The sequence below is a fragment of the Salmo salar genome, chromosome ssa06 (assembly GCF_905237065.1).
Source record: "Salmo salar chromosome ssa06, Ssal_v3.1, whole genome shotgun sequence".
Taxonomy (NCBI): Eukaryota; Metazoa; Chordata; class Actinopteri; order Salmoniformes; family Salmonidae; genus Salmo; species Salmo salar.
This window is the reverse complement of record NC_059447.1, coordinates 18,778,672-18,802,732: the sequence shown is the minus strand read 5'-3', so window position 1 is coordinate 18,802,732 and position 24,061 is coordinate 18,778,672. Positions and strand designations below refer to the sequence as shown.

Sequence of the window (24,061 nt, the reverse complement as noted above, 5' to 3'; positions counted from 1 at the left end):
TGTATATACTGTATTCTATTCTATTGTATTTTAGTCAATGCCACTCCGACATTGCTCTACCTAATATTCATATATTTCTTAATTCCATTATTTTACTTTCAGATTGTGTGTATTGTTAGATACTATTGCATTGTTGGAGCTAGGAACACAAGCATTTCGCTACACCCGCAATAACGTCTGCTAAATATGTGTATGTGACCAGTAAAACTTGATTAGAATTGCAGGGCATTGTATCCTCTTAAATGACAGTACAGTGCATTTGTAAAGTATTCAGACCCCTTTCCACATTGTTACGTTACAGTTATTCTAAAATGTATTAAAATGTTTTTTTCCCCTCATCAATCTACACACACTAGCCCATAATGACAACGCAAAAACAGGTTGACATTCTTGCATTCACAAAAGTATTCAGACCCTTGACTCAGTACTTTGTATAAGCACCTCTGGCAGCGATTACAGCCTTCAGTCTTCTTAGGTGACGCTACAAGCTTGGCACACCTGTATTTGGGGAGTTTCTCCCATTCTTCTCTGCAGATCCTCACAAGCTCTGTCAGGTTGGATGGGGTGCGTCACTGCACAGCTATTTTCAGGTCTCTCTAGAGATGTTCAAACGGATTGAAATCCGGGCTCTGGCTGGGCCACTCAAGGACATTCAAAGACTTGTCCTAAAGCCACTCCTGCGTTGTCTTGGCTGTGTGCTTAGGGTCGTTGTCCTGTTGGAAGGTGAACCTTCACCCCAGTCTGAGGTCCTGAGTGCTCTGGAGTAAGTTTTCATCACGGATATCTCTGTACTTCGCTCCATACATCTTTGCCTCGATCCTGACTAGTCTCCCAGTCCCTGCCGCTGAAAAAAACCACCATACTTCACTGTAGGGATGGTGCCAGGTTTCCGCCAGATGTGACGCTTGGCATTCAGGCCAAAGAGTTCAATCCTGGTATCATCAGACCAAAGAATCTTGTTTCTCATGGTCTGGGAGGCCTTTTGGCAAACTCCGAGCAGGCTGTCATGTGCCTTTTCCTGAAGAGTGGCTTCCGTCTAGCCACTCTACCATAAAGGCCTGATTGGTGGAGTGCTGCAGAGATTGTTGCCCTTCTGGAAGGTTCTGTCCGGGGGTATCGTCGGACGGGGCCACAGTGTCTCCCGACCCCTCCTGTCTCAGCCTCCAGTATTTATGCTGCAATAGTTTGTGTCGGGGGGGCTAGGGTTAGTCTTATATCTGGAGTATTTCTCCTCTCTGAGCCCCAGGACCATGCCTCAGGACTACATGGCCTGATGACTCCTTGCTGCTGCTCTAGTTTCAACTGCGCTGCCTGCGGCTATGGAACCCTGACCTGTTCACCAGAAGTGCTACCTTGTCCCAGACCTGCTGTTTTCAACTCTCTAGAAACAGCAGGAGCGGTAGAGATACTCCGAATGATTGGCTATGAAAAGCCAACTGACATTTACTCCTGAGGTGCTGACCTGTTGCACCCTCTACAACCACTGATTATTATTATTAGACCCTGCTGGTCATCTATGAATATTTGAACATCTTGGCCATGTGCTGTTATAATCTCCACCCGGCACAGCCAGAAGACGGCTGGTCACCCCTCATAGCCTGGTTCCGCTCTAGGTTTTTTCCTAGGTTCTGGCCTTTCTAGGGAGTTTTTCCTAGCTACCGTGCTTCTACACCTGCATTGCTTGCTGTTTGGGGTTTTAGGCTGGGTTTCTGTACAGCACTGTGTGACATCAGCTGATGTAAGAAGGGCTTTCTTCTGGCTAAAATAAAATAAAAAATAAAACAATTTGATTGATTGATTCTCCCATCTCCACAGAGGAATTCTAGAGCTCTGTCAGAGTGACCATTGGGTTATTGGTCACATCCCTGACAAAGGCCCTTCTTCCCCGATTGCTTAGTTTGGCTGAGCGGCCAGCTCTAGGAATAGTCTTAGTGGTTCCAAACTTCTTCCATTTAACCTGTCAAGGTATAGGGGGCAGTATTTTCGATTTCGGATGAAAAGCGTGCCCAGAGTAAACGGCCTAATACTCGGGCCCAGAGTCAAATATTTCCATATTATTAGTAGATTGGGATTGAAAACACTCTGAAGTTTCTAAAACTGTTTGAATGATGTGAGTATAACAGAACTCATATGGCAAGCAAAAACCTGAGAAAAATCCAACCAGGAGTGTGGAAATCTGAGAATTGTAGTTCTTCTTTTGAATCCCTATCGAAACTACAGTGTCTGTGGGGTCACGTTGCACTTCCTAAGGCTTCCATTGGCTGTCAACAGCCTTCAGAAAATTTTACCATCATTCTCCTGTAACCGGGCAGAGAATAGGAGCTCAGTCAATGAGTGGACTGCCTATGGACAAAGGACTTGGTGATGAGCGAGCCCGAAAGCGCGCCCCTCCTTTTTCTTCTTGAATGAATACGCTATTGTCCGGTTGGAATATTATCAACGTTTTATGTTAAAAATACACTAAGGATTGATTGTAAACAACGTTTGACATGTTTCTACGACCGGTAATGGAACTACTTGACTTTTCGTCTCTGGTACTGGGCTCGCGCATTATGCCTTTGGATAGTGATCTGAACACACGAACAAAACGGAGGTATTTGGACATAAATATGGATTATTTCGAACAAAAAGAACATTTCTTGTGGAAGTAGGAGTCCTCGGAGTGCATTCTGACGAAGATCAGCAAAGGTAAGAGAATATTTATAATACTAATTCAGAGTTTTGTTGATGCCAGAACTTGGCGGGTAGCTGTATAGCTTGCTTCGATGGCTGAGCTATGTACCCAGAATATTGAACAATGTGCTTTCTCCGTAAAGTTATTTTGAAATCTGACAAAGCGTTTGCGTCAAGGAGTAGTGTATCTATAATTCTTTCAATAACTGTTGTAAATTTTATCAACGTTTACGATGAGTATTTTTGTAAATTGATGTGCATTTTTGGTGGGAATACATTTTCTGAACATCATGCGCCAATGTAAAATGCTGTTTTTGGATATAAATATGAACTTTATCGAACAAAACATACATGTATTGTATAACATGAAGTCCTATGAGTGCCATCTGATGAAGATCAAAGGTTAGTGAATATTTTAGCTGGTTTTTGTGATGCATGTCCTCACTTGGAAAATGGCTGTGTGGATTTTCTTGTGAAGTTTGTCCTAACATTATCTAATGTTATGCTTTCGCCGTAAAGCCTTTTTGAAATCGGACAATGTAGTTAGATTAACGAGAGTCTTATCTTTAAAATGGTGTAAAATAGTTGATTGTTTGAGAAAACAAAATTATGAGATTTTTGCTGTTTTGTATATCGCGCCACGCTATTTCACTGGCTGTTGAATAGTGTGGGACATCACGTCCCACCTAGCCCAGAGAAGTTAAGAATGATGGAGGCCACTGAATTTTTTCGGTACCCTTCACCAGATCTGTGCCTCGACACAATCCTGTCTCAGAGCTCTACGGACAATTACCTCATGGCTTGGTTTTTGCTCTGACGTGCACTGTCAACTGTGGGACTTTATATAGACAGGTGTGTGCCTATCCAAATCATGTCCAATCAATTGAATTTTTCACAGGTGAACTCCAATCAAGTTGTAGAAACATCTCAAGGATGATCAATGGAAACAGGATGCACCGGAGCTCAATTTTAAGTCTCATAGACAAGGGTTTGAATACTTATGTAAATAAGGTATTTCAGTTTTAAAATTGTATACATTTGCAAACATTTATAAAAAACTGTTTTTGCTTTGTAATTATAGGGTGTTGTGTTTAGATTGATAAGGATTTATATTTATTTAATCAATTTTAGAATAAGGCTGTAATGTAACAAAATGTGGAAAAAGGGGTCTGAAAACTTTCTGTAGGTCATCAGCAGCAATGTGCCATGGTTTCCCACCTTGAGGGCGTCTAGAGCCCAAACCTGGCTAACAGGCCCACATATCAAGGGACACAAGTTCTTCCTATTTAGGTAACTCCTGGCCCTCACGATAACCTACAGTTAGAGCTGAGAGTTTCTCCTGGTCCTAACGATAACCTAAAATTCGAGCCGAGTTTCTCCTGGCGCTAACGATAACCTACAATTAGAGCAGAGTTTCTCCTGGCCCTAACGATAACCTACAATTAGAGCTGAGTGTTTCTCTAGATCACAAACCTTGTAGTCTCCCTTCCTCCATTACTCTTCCTCCACTCCCTCAGTCTCACCTTCCTGCCACAGCAGTAGCCCAGGCTGACCATAACGGGGTCTATCTCCAGCTCAAACACAACTAACCTCCTGCTCTACTCCTCTTTCCCCCACTAACATCCCTCCCATCATCTCACCTTCCTGCCGCAGCAGTAGCCCAGGCTGACCATGACGGGGTCCATCTCCAGCTCAAACACCACTAACCTCCCGCTCTACTCCTCTTTCCCCCACTAACATCCCTCCTCCTTCCCTCCTATCATCTCACCTTCCTGCCGCAGCAGTAGCCCAGGCTGACCATGACAGGGTCTATCTCCAGCTCAAACACCTCGGCCAGCTTGGAGCAGTACTTGTAGACGCGGGACGTCTTGCGGTTGTAGATCCAGGCGTTGTTGAACATGACCCAGATGTCTTCCACGTACTGCCAGGGTTCCTGGTACTGACCTGTGTCTAGCTTACGCTTTATAGTGGACAGGTCCATAGGTTTCTTCACTATGTCAAAGTAGTCCTGAAGGGGGGAGGAGGGGAATGGTTAGAAGAGAGTTAAGTGGTACTGACAGTACAGTCACAGGAATCAGCGTTGCAATGTGTCAAGACAAATTACATGAACATGGTTGAGAGTGCTTTATCATTCACTATCAAGCTTCAGGACAATCAATGAAATGTGGCTGTGAGAGAGCTTCACTGATAGCTCTGACCAGAATGATATGGACATGGTTATGAGAGAGATCCTTAATCCTTATTGAGCCTCGGCTATATCTATGAAATCTGTAAAGAATTGAGTACCGAGTTAATTTGTCATTTGTTTTCATATCAATACATGACTAGGCATAACCAATCAAGAGAGACACTCTCAGGGTGTACGACTATCTAAGTGTGTGTACATGAAGTGTGTGTGTACTCACAGGGATGCCCAGCAGCATGGGGTCGACAGGCTGTCTGAAGGGCAGAGACTCTGGGTCCTGTCTGTAGAGGGCCTCTAGTGTGGGCATCAGGGCCTGGCGCAGCTCCTCTGGCTTAAAGACTGCAGGGAGGACAGAGCGGTCAGGGCTCTATTCAAATCAATCATGTACAACATCATACAAATCTATCATGAAGAACAAAAAGTATAATCTGTCATGTGGAAAAGGGGCATCGTGAAGGCTCTATTTATTCTATTTCTATCTGACATTCAGAACGCTTCAGTGTCTTCACAGGGTCAGTTATCATGTCATATTGACAGAGTTGTTGTGAAGATGGGGAGAGAGGTATGTCTTGTAAAAAGATGCTCTGTGTTTTTGACAAAGGTCAACTGTCCTAGTTGTTCAGGCTCTGTTCTCAGCTCATCTTGATTACTGTCCGGTAATATGGTCGAGTGCAGCAAAGAAAGACCTGGCAAAGTTGCAGCTGGCTCAGAGCAGCATACACAGAACAAATATCAACAACATGCATGATAGTCTTTCATGGTTGAGGAGAAATGATCTTCTAGTCTTTTTAAGAAACGTGTTGAAAATGCCTAACCACTTGTATAATCTATTGCATACACTACAAAACAGACATACCACACCACACACACCACTATGGGTTTCTTCACAGCACCCAAACCAAAAACAGATTGAATGTGTGGCTCAGTTATGCATAGAGCCGTCTCATAGTGGAATGCTCTGCCGCCAGAGGTTGCTCTCTTAGCTTTAAAAACAGAACATATTGAATCACAGCACCTCTCCTCTAAAGATCTCATTAAATGGATATAAGAATATAGTGTTTAAATAGCATGTCTCTTGGCGTCTTTCCAATATAAAACTCTTATTTTATTTGTATTTTTTATTGTAATATCTTCTGTTCTTGTCCATTACGGTTCTGTACTTTGTCATGTATTTGTACATTTCATGTGGACCCCGGGAAAAGTAGATGCTACATTTGCAGTAGCTAATGGGGATCTTAATAAACTAAGGGTAAAGGCAAGGACTGACATAACTGGCTGAAGAGCTGCAATAAGATAGGACCAGCTGGGGAAAAACTACTAGTCATTGGATAAACTCCTGGTTTTACACAAAACCAGGTCCTCACTTTTTTTGCGGTTCTGGGTGGGGGAGGTGGATGCTGCCGTGCCGTTGGCCCTGCCCTCCTCCTCCTCCTCTTTGGGTTCCTTCTTAATCTCCGGCTTCTTCTCCTCCTTTGTCTCCATTGGCTCCTGCTTAGGCTCCGCCCCGTCTGGCTCCTCCTCCTTGACCGTGAGGGGTTTGGTGTCTTTTGGGTCTTCGTCCTGCTGTGGGGCGCAGATACATTTAGAGGGTGCACTTAGACAAATCTGTAGGACCCTACGTTTTGAAAGATGGAGGGCAACGTGGCCACTGTACCAGATTAACAAGATGAGTTCATATGAATTTTAATACTTCCATCCAAGAGCACTTGCATTCATAATGTACATATAAATAGAAAGCTCTGGTTGGTCAAGCGTCTTGTAGGACTACAAGTTTAAGTCCTCACCTCCATTTTGAAGTCGCTGGGCTGCTTTTTCCCCGAGCCACAGTCGTCGTCCTCGTCCTCGTCATCCTCGTCTTTGAGCTCAGCTTTGTGCTCCGTTTGGGCCATGTCTGGTGGGGTCTGTTGGGAGTGGACCTCTGCCACCGAGCCTGGGGTGGGCATGTGGTTATCTATACTGGCTGGCGCCTGGGACAGCTAGAGGGGGAAAATTTGAGAATAACCCTTCAAAGCAAAGGCTGGGTGCTGGCTATAACTGTTGACTGGCACAACAACAAGTCATTAAGAGCTGGCATGTAAAAGAAACACCATAGTGTTAATAAAGCTTTAGTATCACTCCAAGCATGCTGTTCCTTCAATAGACCTTTTTAAATGTGGAAAAGCTGTGACAGTAACAAAAGGCTGCTTTAAAAAGAGCATCTATTTTTTTCCCTGACAGTATGACCTAAGCAGGAAATACTCTGGGCCCTAGTGAAAGAATATAACTAGCCATGAATTCTCCTCGTCAGTTCACCAGGTCAGGATAACTCCCTATAAGAGTCTTGTGGAACCTAAGCAGGTATTTTACCGGCGTGCTGGGGGGCTGCACTGAGCTGGGCTGCGTCTGGCTGGGGGTCCCCGGCTGCTGATGCTGCAGGGGCGTGAGCGGCTGGGAGGGGGCAGCAGGGGACTGCATGCCCAGGTTCGAGGGGGGCCGGGCGGGGAGGCCGCCGCTGGGGACGTGAGTGGGGGTGGAGGACGGTGAAGGCTGAGCCTGGGGGGGTGGGTGGGAGTGGGGGTGCTGGAGCTGCTGCAGGTTAGCCGAGGCGTTGGGTGGAGGGGTGGCACGGGGCAGGGGGGGCTGGGATACAGAAGTTACAGTTAAAGCTCCATCTACTATTACATATTCACAGTGTTACAAACCTACCCACTCAGACACATACATATTCTAACACTACACTTATATTGACAACCATGAACACATACAAAGCAGCTTCTTCAAATATGATCAAACCAACAGCAGAGATTATCAATGCAACAGATCACAAGCCCCATCTGTGTGAGAGTCTCCCTCCTCACCTGAGTGACAGCTGCCTGTGCTTGCGGCTGGCCGAGGGAGCCCAGGTTGTTCATAATCATTCCCCCGCCAGGGGCGGTGTTGGGAGAGAACTGGCTCTGGGGCATGAACTGGCTCTGATTGGCTGTCTGTCCCACCATGCTGTTGGCGTGCTGTCCCATCATGCCTTGCACCTGGGGCATCCTGGATGGGGACATGCCCATCTGGGGAAAGGAGAAGAAAAACAGACACATTAGAGAGAGGAAACCTCTATCTTGCATTGAGACCTTGCCAAGAATAACTACACATCTAAATGAGATCAGAGCTGGGTTCAAATACCATTTAAAATTAATTATTTTTTCAACTTCAGCTGTGCTTAATTGAGGTTGCCGGGTGAAATGGAACCAATAGAATAGTCAAAAGTGCAAACCCCACCCACCTGTTACTCCAGGCAGGCTAAAGGAAATGCTCAACTTTTTTTTAAAGATGTAGAAAAGTATTTAAACCCAGGTCTGAATGATACACAATAACACACACGCCACCAAGACAATACTCCTTATGAAAGGCCTGAGGCATAATAAACTAACAGTGTGCTGATTAAAAACCAGAAGGAAGAGAGGCAGCAACAACCAGAAGTAGATAAACATTAAACAGTACAGAACCATAAACAGTAAAAATCCAACCCGACTCATTTAAGACATACAATGCTCAACCACTTTCCCAGTAGAAACAAGGACAGGGTACATTTATTTCAATTCATTTATTTTGACAGCACCCCTTTTAATTTTAATAAAACCTTCCATACATATTTGCCCACTGTAGATGTGCTCAGAAAGTGACATTTTGGACCTGAATGCCAAAACATTCAAGAGATAAAGTTGCTCAAAGTTCACCTATTTTGCCTAGCCCACCATACAAGCATTTCACTACACCAGCAATAACATCTGCTAAATATTTGGTTTGACGAGACATCCATGTCTTCATCACTGGAAAAGATAAAGGGTTCAGAGTGATGATATTTAAAAGCTTACCAAACTATTTATAATTTTAAAAAAGTGTTTATAATATATTTTCTTAAACATTAAAACATCAATTACCTAAAAACGCTTAAACTCAGATTTTCTTCTCTCATATTCACATGTAGCTTAGACCCTATTTTACATTATCTGAGGTTTGTGTGTGGTGCCCACCATTGGTTGAAACAACATGCTCTTGAATACAGGGTGGTTGTCTTGTTTTGGCTGATAAATGTACTAAAATGGGAATCAAATTGAAATGTAAAAAATGGTACCACAAAGACAGTTGGAGGTTCACACAGAGAATGTTGAATGGGAATATGTTGTTTTAAAGTATTCTTGTCAATCTTCCATAGGAAACCTACTGAAATCATAGAAATACAGATAATAGAATAGAATGACCATTTCAGCTGACATTCGACGGTGGGTGGACCGGCCGCAATCTTTGTGGTAGTAATTAAGAGTTAAAATGTCAATTACATTTAAATTTCAATGGTGTACCAGCTAAATTGCAGTGGTCTGAAGGGATAGGTCCATTCAAATAATTATTTTTATACGATTGAAATGACACCCACCCTGTATTCAAGGCCATGTTGTCTCTCAACACAAAAACCTCATATGATGTAAAGTAGGGTCTAAGCTACAACACGGACAGCAATATTCAAACCTTGTCGCAGATTTTTTTTTAAAGCAGATTCAAGTCAGGACAGACTACACCACTCACAAACCCTCTTGGAAAGCCATTTTGGTGGGTCTTTTGCATAAAAATCAGTGTAATTGTCCCATAGAAAAACAAAACCCTGTCCCAGGGTTTTCAGAAGATTGAGGTGAGTTATGTAACTATTTAACTGGTCTTTGCCCCTTCCATATTTATTTTGATCCCAACAACCTCCCCAGTCACTGCTGATAATAACCATTACCCATAAAAGTATGCTGACACCACAATACTTGAAAGCACAAAGGGATCAACAACATTGGATTCACTCCATATTACTGGGCTGTATGACAAAGTGAGAAGAAGCCTGTGTTAAATCCATTCCGAATCATCCATTCTGTAAACAACATTGCAAGACAACACTTTTTGGCCTAAATTAAAAGCTACAGGGTTGGGTGAAACCCTCTCCATTTTGAAGTATTGTGGGGGCAGCATCATGTTACAGGTATGCTTGTCACCGGCAGGGAATGGGGAGTTTGTCAGGATCAAAAGAAATATGAAAGGACCAAAGCCCAGGTAAAAAGTTAAGAGGACAACCCGCCACAGTTTTACTTTTCAGCTAGTTTTTATAACTTTCTTTCACTTTGAAAATGTGGAGTAGTTCGTGTAGAAATAAAATCGAATTTAATCCCTGTTTAAAACACTCAAGGAGGTGTAGACTTTCTATAGACTCTAGTAAAACAGAGAGAGAGAGGGAGCAAGACGGGGAGAGGAAGTGAGAGAGGGAGCAAGACGGGGAGAGGAAGTGAGAGAGGGAGCAAGACGGGGAGAGGAAGTGAGAGAGGGAGCAAGACGGGGAGAGGAAGTGAGAGAGGGAGCAAGACGGGGAGAGGAAGTGAGAGAGGGAGCAAGACGGGAAGAGGAAGTGAGAGAGGGAGCAAGACGGGGAGAGGAACAGAGAGGGAGCAAGACGGGGAGAGGAACAGAGAGGGAGCAAGACGGGGAGAGGAGGTGAGAGAGGGAGCAAGACGGGGAGAGGAGGTGAGAGAGGGAGCAAGACGGGGAGAGGAAGTGAGAGAGGGAGCAAGACGGGGAGAGGAAGTGAGAGAGGGAGCAAGACGGGGAGAGGAAGTGAGAGAGGGAGCAAGACGGGGAGAGGAAGTGAGAGAGAGGAAGACGGGAAGAAGAAGTGAGAGAGAAGAGGAGAAAGTGAGAGAAGGAGATACAGAAGGAAGGAAAGAGTTAAGTGGGGCATAGAGGGAGCATGGAGGTCTCACCGCTGGGACAGAGCTCATGTTCATCTGCTGCGAGTGGTTCATGGGCGAGGCGGCGCGGGCCCCCATGGGCGCCTGGGACATCTGCACGTTCTGCATCGCCATGGGGTTGAACTGATTGATTCCTATGTGGGAGAGGAGAAGCACACACAAACATACAGTTCACACACACAGGATAAGTGTTGTCTACAATACACAGATGTTGTCATTAACCTGTTAGGGCTAGGGGGCAGTATTGACACGGCTGGATAAAAAAACATACCCGATTTAATCTGGTTACCACTCCTACCCAGCAACTAGAATATGCATATACTTATTACATATGGATAGAAAACACCCTAAATTTTCTAAAACTGTTTGAATGGTGTCTGTGAGTATAACAGAACTCATTTGGCAGGCAAAACCCTGAGACATTTTCTGACAGGAAGTGGATACCTGATGTGTTGTATTACCTTTAAACCTATCCCATTGAAAAACACAGGGGCTGAGGAATATTTTGGCACTTCCTATTGCTTCCACTAGATGTCACCAGCCTTTACAAAGTGTTTTGAGTCTTCTGGAGGGAGATCTGACCGAACAAGAGCCATGGAACGATGATGTCCCATTAGACACCTGGCGCGAGTTCATGTTGGGTACCCTCGTTCCAATACGTTATAAAAGAGTATGCATTCGTCCACCTTGAATATTATTCATGTTCTGGTTAAAAAGGCCCTAATGATTTATGCTATACAACGTTTGACATGTTTGAACGAACGTAAATATATTTTTTCCCCTCGTTCATGACGAGAAGTCCGGCTGGCTTAGATCATGTGCTAACAAGACGGAGATTTTTGGACATAAATGATGAGCTTTTTTGAACAAAACTACATTCGTTATGGACCTGTGATACCTGGAAGTGACATCTGATGAAGAGAATCAAAGGTAATGGATTATTTACATAGTATTTTCGATTTTAGATCTCCCCAACATGACGTCTAGTCTGTATCGCAACGCGTATTTTTCTGGGCGCAGTGCTCAGATTATTGCAAAGTGTGATTTCCCAGTAAGGTTATTTTTAAATCTGGCAAGTTGATTGCGTTCAAGAGATGTAAATCTATAATTCTTTAAATGACAATATAATATTTTACCAATGTTTTCTAATTTTAATTATTTAATTTGTGACGCTGACTTGACTGCCGGTTATTGGAGGGAAACGATTTCCTCAACATCAATGCCATAGTAAAACGCTGTTTTTGGATATAAATATGAACTTCATAGAACTAAAAATGCATGCATTGTCTAACATAATGTCCTAGGAGTGTCATCTGATGGAGATTGTAAAAGGTTAGTGCATCATTTTAGCTGGTTTTATGGTTTTGGTGACCCTGTCTTTGAATTGACAAAACATTACACACAACTCTTGTAAATGTACTGTCCTAACATACTCTAAATTTATGCTTTCGCCGTAAAACCTTTTTGAAATCGTAAAACGTGGTTAGATTAAGGAGATGTTTATCTTTCAAAGGGTGTAAAATAGTTGTATGTTTGAAAAATTTGAATTTTGACATTTATTTGGATTCAAATTTGCCGCTCTTGAAATGCACCTGCTGTTGATGGAGTGCACCACGGGTGGCACGCTAGCGTCCCACCTAGCCCATAGAGGTTAATAATCCTATCTGATGAGCAGGTGAAGGAGCCACTGAGTCAGTTAGGTGCTAAGTCATAACTTTTCACAAATTTGTTAATTTCCTGTTAGTGTTTCCACTATAATTTGTTTTGCGGTGGAAAAAGTCAAAGGGGCGGGGGGTGCCACCCCAGGATATTTTTTGTAGAATGACTAATGTCATTTACAGTGACTTTAAAAATACATTCTACTCCAAAATTGTGCAGACACCATGATGAGCCCAATAGCATATTGGTAAAAACATATACATAGCACCATTCCATATTATCAGGCAGGTGTTTTATTAGCAATAAGCAAGGTTTTTTCTGGATCAAAAAGTGGCTACTTTTTTCCCCAAGGAGCCAAGAGAAAAAATGTACAATTATAAAGCAATTCTTTCAGCAAATCTACACATTTTGTCATGGAGCTGACAGAACATGTTGCTGCGTGAAAGCTAATTTATTGCAATTCTACTCATTTTGCCATGACTAATTCTGTGTTCTTGTGCAAAAATCGGGGCCCCTGGGCATATGCCCCGCATGCCCGGTCAGTAATTCAGCCATTGCAAAAGTACTCCAAAATTCATTGTTTATTTTATTGGTTTCATTCTTTTAGCTTTTTAAATGAATACAGAAGAAACACTGGCTCTAATTATGTAAATAAACATTTATGGAGAAACAGTTTCTGAATAAACCATTTACACATTGGGAGTATTTACCCTTTACTATGTTAGTGATTATAGTATATAATCAACTGGCTACCCGGGGGGTTGACAGTCACTGAGCAGTTGACTGTGTCTGGATGAAAGGAGGATGAGAAACAAGTGTTGAAGTGTAGGAGAAGGACTGGTACCTTGAGACACCTGCATGCGAGGCATGATCTGATTTGGCACGTTGGGCACAGATCCATCTGAAAGAGAGGAGGATGAGAGGTGGTCAACATGTCATATACCAAAGCTTCCAAATTAGCTAATTACAGCGCAAACACCTACTTCAACCAAACATATCATTATCCTGTTATAGGCCCAAATGCTAACTTACACTTAAGTCAAATTTCCACTGTTAATGCATGACTGATAAAAAGAAGGGTTGGCCCCACACATGGTAATAGGATGATAATAAACATAAGTGATTATGTTGCTCCCTCCTTCAATAGAGGGAGGGGTCTCCAGAGGTTCAGGGAGGAGGGTACTCACTGGCTGGCCGTGGGGACTGGCCAGGACCCATGGAGTTCGGCTGAGGGGGCATGCCAGGCTGCTGCTGGGCCCCTGGGCCCCCCACTGCCATGGGGCCAGGCTGCTTCTGGAGCCGCGAGCGCCTCTTCTCCTCCAACTCCTTCTGGATCTTATAGATCTTCTCTGCCAGGAAGTGGTAATACTCGTCCTGCAGAAATTGACAACACGAGATTAGAAATAACGTATACTGAACAAAAATATAAACGCAACATGTAAAGTGTTGGCCCCATGTTTCATGAGCTGAAATAAAAGATCCCAGAAATGTTCCATACGCACAAAAAGCTTATTTTCCTCAAATTTTGCGAACAAATGGGTTTACATCCATGTTGGTGAGCATTGCTCCATTGCCAAGATAATCCATCCACGTGACAGGTGTTCCATATCAAGAAGCTGATTAAACAGTATGATCATTACACAGGTGCACCTTGTGCTGGGGACAATAAAAGGTCACTAAAATGTGCCGTTTTGTCACACAACACAATGCCACAGACGTCTCAGGTTTTGAGGGAGGGTACAATTGGCATGCTGACTGCAGGAATGTCCACCAAAGCTGTTGCCAGAGAATTGAAATTCATTTCTCTACCATAAGCCACCTGTCGTTTCAGAGAATTTGACAGTACGTCCAACTGCCCTTACAACCGGAGACCACGTGTAACCACGTCAGCCCAGGACCTCCACATCCGGCTTTTTCACCTGCGGGATCATCTGAGACCAGCCACCTGCACAGCTGATGAAACTGATGAGTATTTCTGTCTGTAATAAAGCCCCTTTTTGGGGAAAAACTAAATTTGATTGGCTGGGCCTAGTTCCCCAATAGGTGGGCCTATGTCCTATGCCAGGCCCACCCATGTCTGCTCCCCTGCCTAGTCACTTGAAATCCATAGATGAGGGCCTAATTTATTTATTTAAATTGACTGATTTCCTGATTTGAACTGTAACTCAGTAAAACAGCTGAAATTGTTGTATGTTGCATTTATATTTTTGTTGAGCATATATTTTGTTTACTATATTGAATGTTATATCAGCTACTTCAAGTGCACACTAAGGGAGAAGGGTGGAGATTGGAATGCAGCCTATGTTGGCGTTTCAAGCAGTAGTGAGTTCCTCACAGGAGGTTGGTGGCACCTTAATTGGGGGAGGACAGGCTCTTGGTAATGGCTGGAGCGGAATGGTATCAAATACATCAAACACATAGCTTCAATGTGTTTGATGCCATTCCATTTGCTCGGTTCCAGCCATTATGAGCTGTCCTCCCCTCAGCAGCCCCCACTGAAGTTCATTACCCTGCTGTTGGCAGACTGGTACATGTCCCCTTCCACCTTCCTAGCGTACGCCACCAGGTTCTCCATCCGCCGATCCTTCAGTGCTGCGGGGTCTGGGGTGGGGAATATGGCTTGTACTCTGGAGGAGGACAGGGAGAAGAAGGAAGGGATGGTGGAGGGAAAGTGGGACAGCATAAAGGGAGAATTAAAGAGTGAGTTGAGGTAGCGGCAACCTCAATCAGAAAATTGCTTTTCCTTTCATAACACTGATCTGAACGGGCGAGGTAAGTGAACACAGTGGGCCAATCCCAAATCAACTCCTATACCCTTAGCCCTATGGTGGCAAAACCATGTGGGTTATCCACCTATTAAACCCCGATAGATTCATGGTCATTGAGGAGAAAAAACATTGAAGGAAGAGAATGCAAGCATCTTGGTGGTACTTACAGTTTGTGCACCAGGTGGGTGCGTAGGTCCTGAGTGACGTGCTCGTGCCACGTCTTCCTCACCCCCGAGGCAGAGAGAGGGTTGGCGCCCGGCAGGTTGCCCATGCCCCCCATGCCCAACCCGTCTGGCATCAACTGACTGGAGGACGAAGAGAGGAGAGCAAGACCGCTTAGGAAACATGTCATCATAAGAGTAACACCAAGGTAACTATGAGAGAATAACTTGTGTAATGCTGTGTCAAGTAACTGAGTAGATAGTGGCATTGTAAATCAGGGATTTAACCCCAATTTCAGCCTTTTCCCAACCCTTTCATATATTCAAACAACGCATTCAGGTGAGAAGTGGTGGGGAATTGCTCTTAAATATTCATTTTGGGGTTGGGTAAACAGTTGTACCTGATCCCAACACTTTCTCACTAAAGTATACTTACCAGAAATCCACTGGCACGCTCTGATAACATTGTGTGCATTGCGAGCAAAAATGGCTCTGCCCTGTTAACTCAGTGGTGAGTTCCTGACATCCATCTGCCCTGTTAACTCAGTGGTAAGGTGGGGAGTTCCTGACATCTATCTGCCCTGTTAACTCAGTGGTAAGGTGGGGAGTTCCTGACATCTATCTGCCCTGTTAACTCAGTGGTAAGGTGGTGAGTTCCTGACATCTATCTGCCCTGTTAACTCAGTGGTAAGGTGGGGAGTTCCTGACATCTATCTGCCCTGTTAACTCAGTGGTAAGGTGGTGAGTTCCTGACATCCATCTGCCCTGTTAACTCAGTGGTAAGGTGGGGAGTTCCTGACATCTATCTGCCCTGTTAACTCAGTGGTAAGGTGGGGAGTTCCTGACATCTGCCCTGTTAACTCAGTGGTAAGGTGGTGAGTTCCTGACATCCATCTGCCCTGTTAACTCAGTGGTAAGGTGGGGAGTTCCTGACATCTATCTGCCCTGTTAACTCAGTGGTAAGGTGGGGAGTTCCTGACATCTATCGGCGCGTGCGGAGTAAGTTCCAATTTCCCTCAGGGCGTAAAGAAATATCTGAAATGTGGAAACATTCTTTGCAGTATTGTGTTGGGAAAAGTGCAGTCATCACCTTGAAAATTAAGGTATGGGGCTCAACTCAATCAGCACTGCAGTAACTATTTTTCCAATGATCAAATTAACTCCCAGGTTGGTCTTGGGTAGTGTATAAAAACCTACAACTACTACCAGGCCGACCAGTCTCACAGGTATGCTTTCACTTTTCAGAACTAGAAGTGTGTGGGCACGGGATGAATACTGTAAATAAAGGATTTATAAATATATCTGCCACATGTAGGATTACAACTCACAACCATTGAAATATGAGCCAACTGTTTTAGCGCACTGTGCCACCAGTCAGTCATTGCGAAAAAAAGATGAGTTGACATGACCATTGTCATCTATTTCTTGTTACGATGGATGTAGCTATGAATATAAACGTATAATCCTCATAGCCCACATATATATTTTTCCTTGGTTAATCATGTAGATGTGTATGAAACAGTAAGCAAAAACGTTTAATTTGGTCATATGCGGAAATGTGCCTTACTGCCTTTTGAATAGTGGTCTAGTCAAGGAAGAGTCACGCAAAATATATTGATTGGCACACTCCACTTACCAAGACCATTGTCAAATAAAGCTCGCTGTCACCTGCTTTTATAGTAAGCCGAGGTGGTACCACCCATCACATCTACAAGGGAGTGGATTTCATACCAAACTCTTCCCTTTGAGATGATGTAGAGGCACCTTCAAGGTGATTTCAATGGCACAGTAGAACCGCTAAGGGTAAAAAGAGCCAGATTTTTCAAACTTTTAAAAATGAAGACCAGAATTGACGTGTTTCACTAGAACTAAGCCGAAAACAGATGTTTTTGTGCAGATGTTTTTTCTTCCTCATGAAAGCTACTATTTTAATAGAATATACAGTGAGCTCCAAAAGTATTGGAACAGTGACACATTGTTTGTTGTTTCGGCTCTGTACAATGACTGAGGTTAGAGTGCAGACTGTCAGCTTTAATTTGAGGGAATTATCATCCATATCGGGTGAACCAAAGTATTCAGACCTTCACTTTTTGTGGCTGGGCCACTCAAGGACATTCAGAGACTTGTCCTGAAGCCACTTCTGCATTATCTTGGCTGTGTGCTTAGGGTCGTTGTCCTGTTGGAAGGTGAATCGTCGCCCCAGTCTGAGGTCCTGAGCTCTCTGGAGCAGGTTTTCATCAAGGATCTCTCTGTACTTTGAGCTGTTCATCTTTCCCTCCATCCTGACCAGTCTCCCAGTCCCTACTGCTGGAAAAACATCCCCACAGCATGATGCTGCCACCACCATACTTCATTGTAGGGATGGTATTGTCCAAGTGATGAGCGGTGCCTGGTTTCCTCAAGACGTGACGCTTGGCATTCATCAGACCAGAGAATCTTGTTTCTCATGGTCTGAGTCTCCTTTAGGTGCCTTTTACCGAGGAGGGCTGGCATGTGCCTTTTACTGAGGAGTGGCTTCCGCCTGGCCACAACTATAAAGACCTGATTGGTGGAATGCCGCAGAGATGGTTGTTATTCTGGAAGGTTCTCCCAACTCCATAGAGGAACTCTGGAGCTCTGTCGAGGTGCCCATCGGGTTCTTGGTCACCGCCCTGACCAAGGCCCTTCTTATGGCTGGGCGGTATATCAAATTAATTTGATTAATTCGAATGTATGTTTTTGCGCGATATTCCAAATGCCTGTATCGCAAGGATGAAGGTTTCGTTCTTTTTTGTTTTTATGAGCATTTATGTCCTCTTGTTCTCGTGTTGTATTTTTGGTCTGGTTTGTTTCGCTCCTCTGTGCACCTTCCCATTTACACCAGAGAATAATACAGAAGTTACATTTCTAACAATATCCTTTGTATGTCTCAACTACTCAAATTGCGTGCAGAGCAGACACTACTAAAACAAGAGTATGAATGAACACCGATTCAGGAAAATGAATGCTCAGTTTGGCACGCACGGCATTGTGGTACCACGTACCGTTAGCAACACTTTAGTCAGTCTATTATACTAGCTGTCTAGTCTTTTATAAACTTGCAATAAGCATAAAACACAAGGAATTAGCAAATCGCTCTCATTCTGAGAAATAAGGTAGGCCACTTGATTTCAACATTTGAACAAAGTGGACAGGCTAACATGCTGCTCAAACAGTTGGAGATGGACAGAAGGGTGTGTTCATAGCAATTCAACTGTTCTACCTTGTTATCTAGCAAATAGATACACGTTGGCTCAACTTGAAATATAAATATTAGCTGGCTACTCAACTATTAGCCAACTATTTTGACCAAATAATTAACTTATTAGTGTGTCTTATGGTTGTGGAAGGCTTATATTTAGTTTAGGTATAACCTCACAATACCTGAATTCATTAGATTATTGCAGACTGTTTGAAATGTATAGATATCGTGAATCACCCATACATCTGGAAAAAAGAAAAAACGAGGTATGATTTTTAGGCCATCAAGCCCTAGCCCTTCTCCCCCGATTCAAATCAAAATCAAATCAAATGTATTTATATAGCCCTTCGTACATCAGCTGATATCTCAAAGTGCTGTACAGAAACCCAGCCTAAAACCCCAAACAGCAAGCAATGCATGTGAAAGAAGCACGGTGGCTAGGAAAAACTCCCTAGGAAAAACTCCCCAGAAAGGCCAAAACCTAGGAAGAAACCTAGAGAGGAACCAGGCTATGAGGGGTGGCCAGTCCTCTTCTGGCTGTGCCGGGTGGATATTATAACAGAACATGGTCAAGATGTTAAAATTGCCCAGTTTGGTCAGGCGGCCAGCTCTAGGAAGAGTCTTGGTGGTTCCAAACTTCTTCCATTTAAGAATGATGGAGGCCACTGTGTTTTTGGGGACCTTCAATGCTGCAGAATTTTTAGGTACCCTTCCCCAGATCTGTGCCTTAACACAATCCTGTCAAGGAGCTAAGCGACAACTCCTTCAACCTCATGGCTTGTCTTTTGCTGACATGCACTGTCAACTGTGGGACCTTATATAGACAGGTGTGCGCCTTTCCAAATAAACTCAAATCAAGTTGTAGAAACATTTCAACAATGATCAATGGAAACAGGATGCATGCACATGAGCTCAATTTCAAGTCTCTTAGCAAAAAGGTCTGAATACTAAAAGGTATTATTTTTTTATAAAATGGTTTTCACTTTGCCATTATGGGATATTGTGTGTAGATTGATGAGGAAATGTTTTTAATTACTACATTTTAGAATAAGGTTGTGTTGTAACAAAATGTGGAAAAGGTGAAGGGGTCTGAATAAAATGAATGGTAAATAATGTAGTGTCATTTTGGAGTCACTTGTAAATAAGAATAGAATATGCTTCTAAACACATCTACATTAATGTGGATTCTACCATGATAACGGAGAGTCCTGAATGAACTGTAAATAATGATTAGTGAGAAGGTTAGATGCACAAATATCATACCCCCATAAAAATGCTAACCTCCCCTGTTATTGTAATGGTGAGAGGTTAGCATGTCTTGGGGGTATGATATAAAATGCTAACCTCCCCTGTTATTGTAATGGTGAGAGGTTAGCATGTCTTGGGGTTAGGATATAAAATGCTATCCTCCCCTGTTATTGTAATGGTGAGAGGTTAGCATGTCTTGGGGGTATGATATGAAATGCTATCCTCCCCTGTTATTGTAATGGTGAGAGGTTAGCATGTCTTGGGGGTATGATATAAAATGCTATCCTCCCGTTATTGTAATGGTGAGAGGTTAGCATGTCTTGGGGGTATGATATTGGGCCTTCCCTGTGGCTCAGTTGGTAGAGCATGGTGTGTGCAATGCCAGGGTTGTGGGTTCGATTCCCATGGGGGGCCAGTACAAAAAAAATGCATGAAATGAAATGTATGCATTCACTACTGTAAGTCGCTCTGGATAAGAGCGTCTGCTAAATGACTAAAAATGTAAATGTAATATAAAATGCTAACCTCCCCTGTTATTGTAATGGTGAGAGGTTAGCATGTCTTGGGGTTATGATATAAAATGCTAACCTCCCCTGTTATTGTAATGGTGAGAGGTTAGCATGTCTTGGGGTTATGATATAAAATGCTAACCTCCCCTGTTATTGTAATGGTGAGAGGTTAGCATGTCTTGGGGTTATGATATAAAATGCTAACCTCCCCTGTTATTGTAATGGTAAGAGGTTGGCATGTCAAGAAGGCATGATATTTGTGCGACTAACTTTCTCAATCATTATTCACGATTCATTCAGGACTATCCGTAATCATACTAGCATCCACATTAATGTATACGTCTCTAGAAACATATTCTATTCTTATTTACAATCAAAGTGACTCCAAAATGACAATACATTACTTACCATTCATTTCTATTTGGCACAAACTCATCTGGAACACAAACAAAACAAACAGCAAATGCATCCACCAAATTTGTTGTCACAAGCTTAATGCAATCATTGCATGCTAGGAATATGGGACCAAATAATACACTTTTGACTACCTTAAAACACATAAGTGAATTAGTCCTAATATTTTTGTTCCCCTAAAACAGGGAGGACTATGTACAACAAGTGCTGTAATTTCTAAAACGGTTCACCCGATATGGATGAAAATACCTTCAAATTAAAGCTGACAGTCCGCACTTTAACCTCAGTCATTTGATCATTTCAATTACAAAGTGCTGGAGTACAGAGACAAAACAAAAAAATGGTCACTATCCCAATACTTTTGGAGCTCATTGTAAAAATGGTGAGTGCTGTTGTACACCGTAGTGGGCCCAGCTTTGTACCACCCAGTTGGAGTGATCTAGGGCACAGATTTCAGAGAGACAATCCAAATGGGTGAGCGGACTCACTTGTTGAGCGACGAGGGGAGCGATGAGTCCGAGAGCATGCCGGTCTCTGAGGGCACGCCCACCCCTCCTCCGGCCATGTTCATGTTAGTGCCTGGGAGAGAACACAGCCAACCAGAGGCAGCATTACCACCAAAACAGTGACCAATACCCTCGCTATAACCCCTTCGACTCATCACACGGGACCCTTATACAGAGAACTATACCAAAATGAATTAACGAGTCAACCAACCAATCAAACAAACCAATCATTGGTTTTAAATAACTATTTCATGTGTCTGGGATTTCAAATTGTGCATATTTGCAAACCCAAAATTCAATTCAGTTGAATCAATCGTATGCATCTATCAACCCATTTTTACATTTACAATTTAGTCATTCAGCAGATGCTCTTATCCTATTGTCCTCAAGTGCTTTACAGTAACCTAGCCTAAAACTCCAATGAGACCACAACATTCTTACCTAGTGCATTGATGGAGCGTAGCTGCTGCCCTCCCTGGGCTGTGTTCTGTCCTCCAGGTCCTCCCTGTCCCTGAGCAGGGGACTGGTTACCGTAGGGCAGGCCCAGGGCAGCGTAGGCCCGCTGCATGGAACTGGGGTCGATGTGCCCGCTGCTGGCACCGCCACTGTTCATGGAGGAACCCGGGGAGCTGCCGGGAGGGCCCGTGCCCACCGTGGCATTGATGGCACTCTGTAGGCTGGCGCCGGGCGAACCCACCATGGCTGAAGAGAGAGCGGAGACATTTTTGAAACATTTCAAAGAGAAACCTTGTTGCTTTGGCAATACAATTACTTTTGTATCAAATTGAAGAGGGAGGGGGGAAGTGGAGAGGGAGATGTGAGTAATTATGAACACTAGCGATGAAGCCCAACTGCACATAACTCACCGTTCTCCCCCAGTTCTCATTGACAACAAACAGAACTACAGTTAGGACTTGGCTTGGGCCTATGTTAATAAATCATTAGTATGCCCTTCCAGAAAAGGTCTGCCGTATGTTACGTTTGATGAAAAGCAATCTACTTATTGGCAAAGACTAAGTCAATTATTTCTCTCATAGAAGTCATAAAAAAACTCAATAGTTGTTAAACAAAACAAAATTGTAACGCCTACATTTTTATGATCTAAAAAAATATTTATCCGCTTCCACCCAAAGATCCTACTACAGCTCTATGCCTTACTGTATGTTGATCTGTGACAGGCAGAGTGCATATGCAGGTTGCCTCTGTGGGGGATTTAAATCTATCACTGGTTTTCTGGCCAATCAGAGAGAGTTCTCCCCCTGAGCCCCTCCTCCACAGATAGAAACTCCGGAGCCCCTCCCCCAGGGTGTCAGATTACAGGCCCAGCATTCTACAGGAATCCTTTATAGCCAGCACAGAGCGAGCACAGAGCACAGCTAGGGATAAGGCCTGCAGGTGGCGCCACTGAAAACTTCACTCGCTCACTCACTATGGTTCAACCCTCTCAGCTCAGCATGCTTCTCTGTTGACAATTCAATTGCATTGTAAAAAAAAATATATCTATTTTTTTTTTACTTACATACAAGCCCTTAACCAACAATGTATGCATTTCACTGTAAGGTCTACACCTGTTGTATTCGGTGCATGTGACAAATTAAATTTGATTTACATCGCAAATAATTTATAGCTAAATTGTGTTAGGGTGTGCAATGGATCGGTTGTAAATTCAATGTGTCAAAGTTTTTGTATCCGTGCCTACAATATGCAAATAAAATAAAATGAAATGTAATGTGGCAGATGTAATAATGACTGAGGAGACCGATTTCTGTATGAAAACTTGCTGAGGGGCGACAACCGGTTTATCTACAGTGCGTTCGGAAAGTATTCAGACCCCTGGACTTTTTCCCCATTTTGTTACTTTACAGCATTAACTCAATCTACACACAATACCCGCATCCTTGAGATGTTTCTATAACTTGATTGGAGTCCACCTTTGGTGAATTCAATTGATTGGACAAGATTTGGAAAGGCACACACCTGTCTATATAAAGTCCCACAGTTGACAGTACATGTCAGAGAAAAACCAGGCATGAGGTCGAAAGAATTGTCCGTAGAGCTCTGAGACAAGAATGTGTTGAGACACAGATCTGGGGAAGGTAACCAAAAACATTCTGCAGCATTGAAGGGTCTGAATACTTATGTAAATGCTATATTTCCATTATGTTTTTAAAATACATTTGCAAAAATGGGGTATTGAGTGTAGATCGATGGGGAAACAAAACAATTGAATCAATTTTAGGATATGGCTGTAACGTAACAAAATGTGGAAAAAGGGTTTTGAATACCTTCCGAATGCACTGTATCTACTTGAATGGCTATGCTAATGCCAAAACACCTGTATGGGAGGATATTACACAATACCCAACGTCTCACACACACACACACACACACACACACACACACACACACACACACACACACACACACACACACACACACACACACACACACACACGTGTGATGGACTAAAGGGTCCTAGGGGTACTCACGCTGCTGGTTCCTTTTGTCGCTGGCGTTCTTCAGCGGCAGGCAGACGGGACAGTCATGCCGCGTGCAGTTCTTCCAGTGAGAAATGATCTGTCTGGACGACGCACAGTGAGCCACTGAGGGGATAGAGGGATAAGAGAGGGAGAGGGAGAGGGAGAGAGAGGGGGGGAGGGAGAGAATGATGAATATGTGAAAAAGGAAAGAAGAGAGATCGAATGAAAGACAGAAAAATAGCAAGAAAGATGAGGGATGACAAAAGAGGGGGAGAGAAAAGTCAACGAGTCATTGAAAAACATACAGTAGCTATGACAAGATGACCACTTCCTGTCCAAGACACCATATAAACTGGGCAAATAAACACTTGAGCACATAAAACATGCTTTTGCCCAGTAAATCTCAGAGTCAAAGAAATAACAACATAAATCAAAAGATAGTAACTATTCCAAGCCTAATGTGCCTGTTGCCTAATGGGCCTTGTGGA

General features: G+C 43.3%; 1 protein-coding gene across 1 annotated transcript in view; it reads right to left on the bottom strand.

Moving 5' to 3' along the window:
* Positions 1-24,061, bottom strand: part of LOC106606488 (histone lysine acetyltransferase CREBBP) — an 81,626-nt gene that overhangs the window by 14,329 nt on the left and 43,236 nt on the right. The window contains 14 exon segments of the mRNA XM_045719878.1: positions 4,442-4,681; positions 5,079-5,197; positions 6,223-6,421; positions 6,643-6,834; positions 7,205-7,477; positions 7,696-7,896; positions 10,621-10,742; positions 13,112-13,168; positions 13,455-13,641; positions 14,777-14,894; positions 15,203-15,340; positions 21,076-21,166; positions 21,535-21,795; positions 23,583-23,696. Of these exon segments, the coding sequence (XP_045575834.1) occupies positions 4,442-4,681; positions 5,079-5,197; positions 6,223-6,421; positions 6,643-6,834; positions 7,205-7,477; positions 7,696-7,896; positions 10,621-10,742; positions 13,112-13,168; positions 13,455-13,641; positions 14,777-14,894; positions 15,203-15,340; positions 21,076-21,166; positions 21,535-21,795; positions 23,583-23,696 (2,312 nt within the window).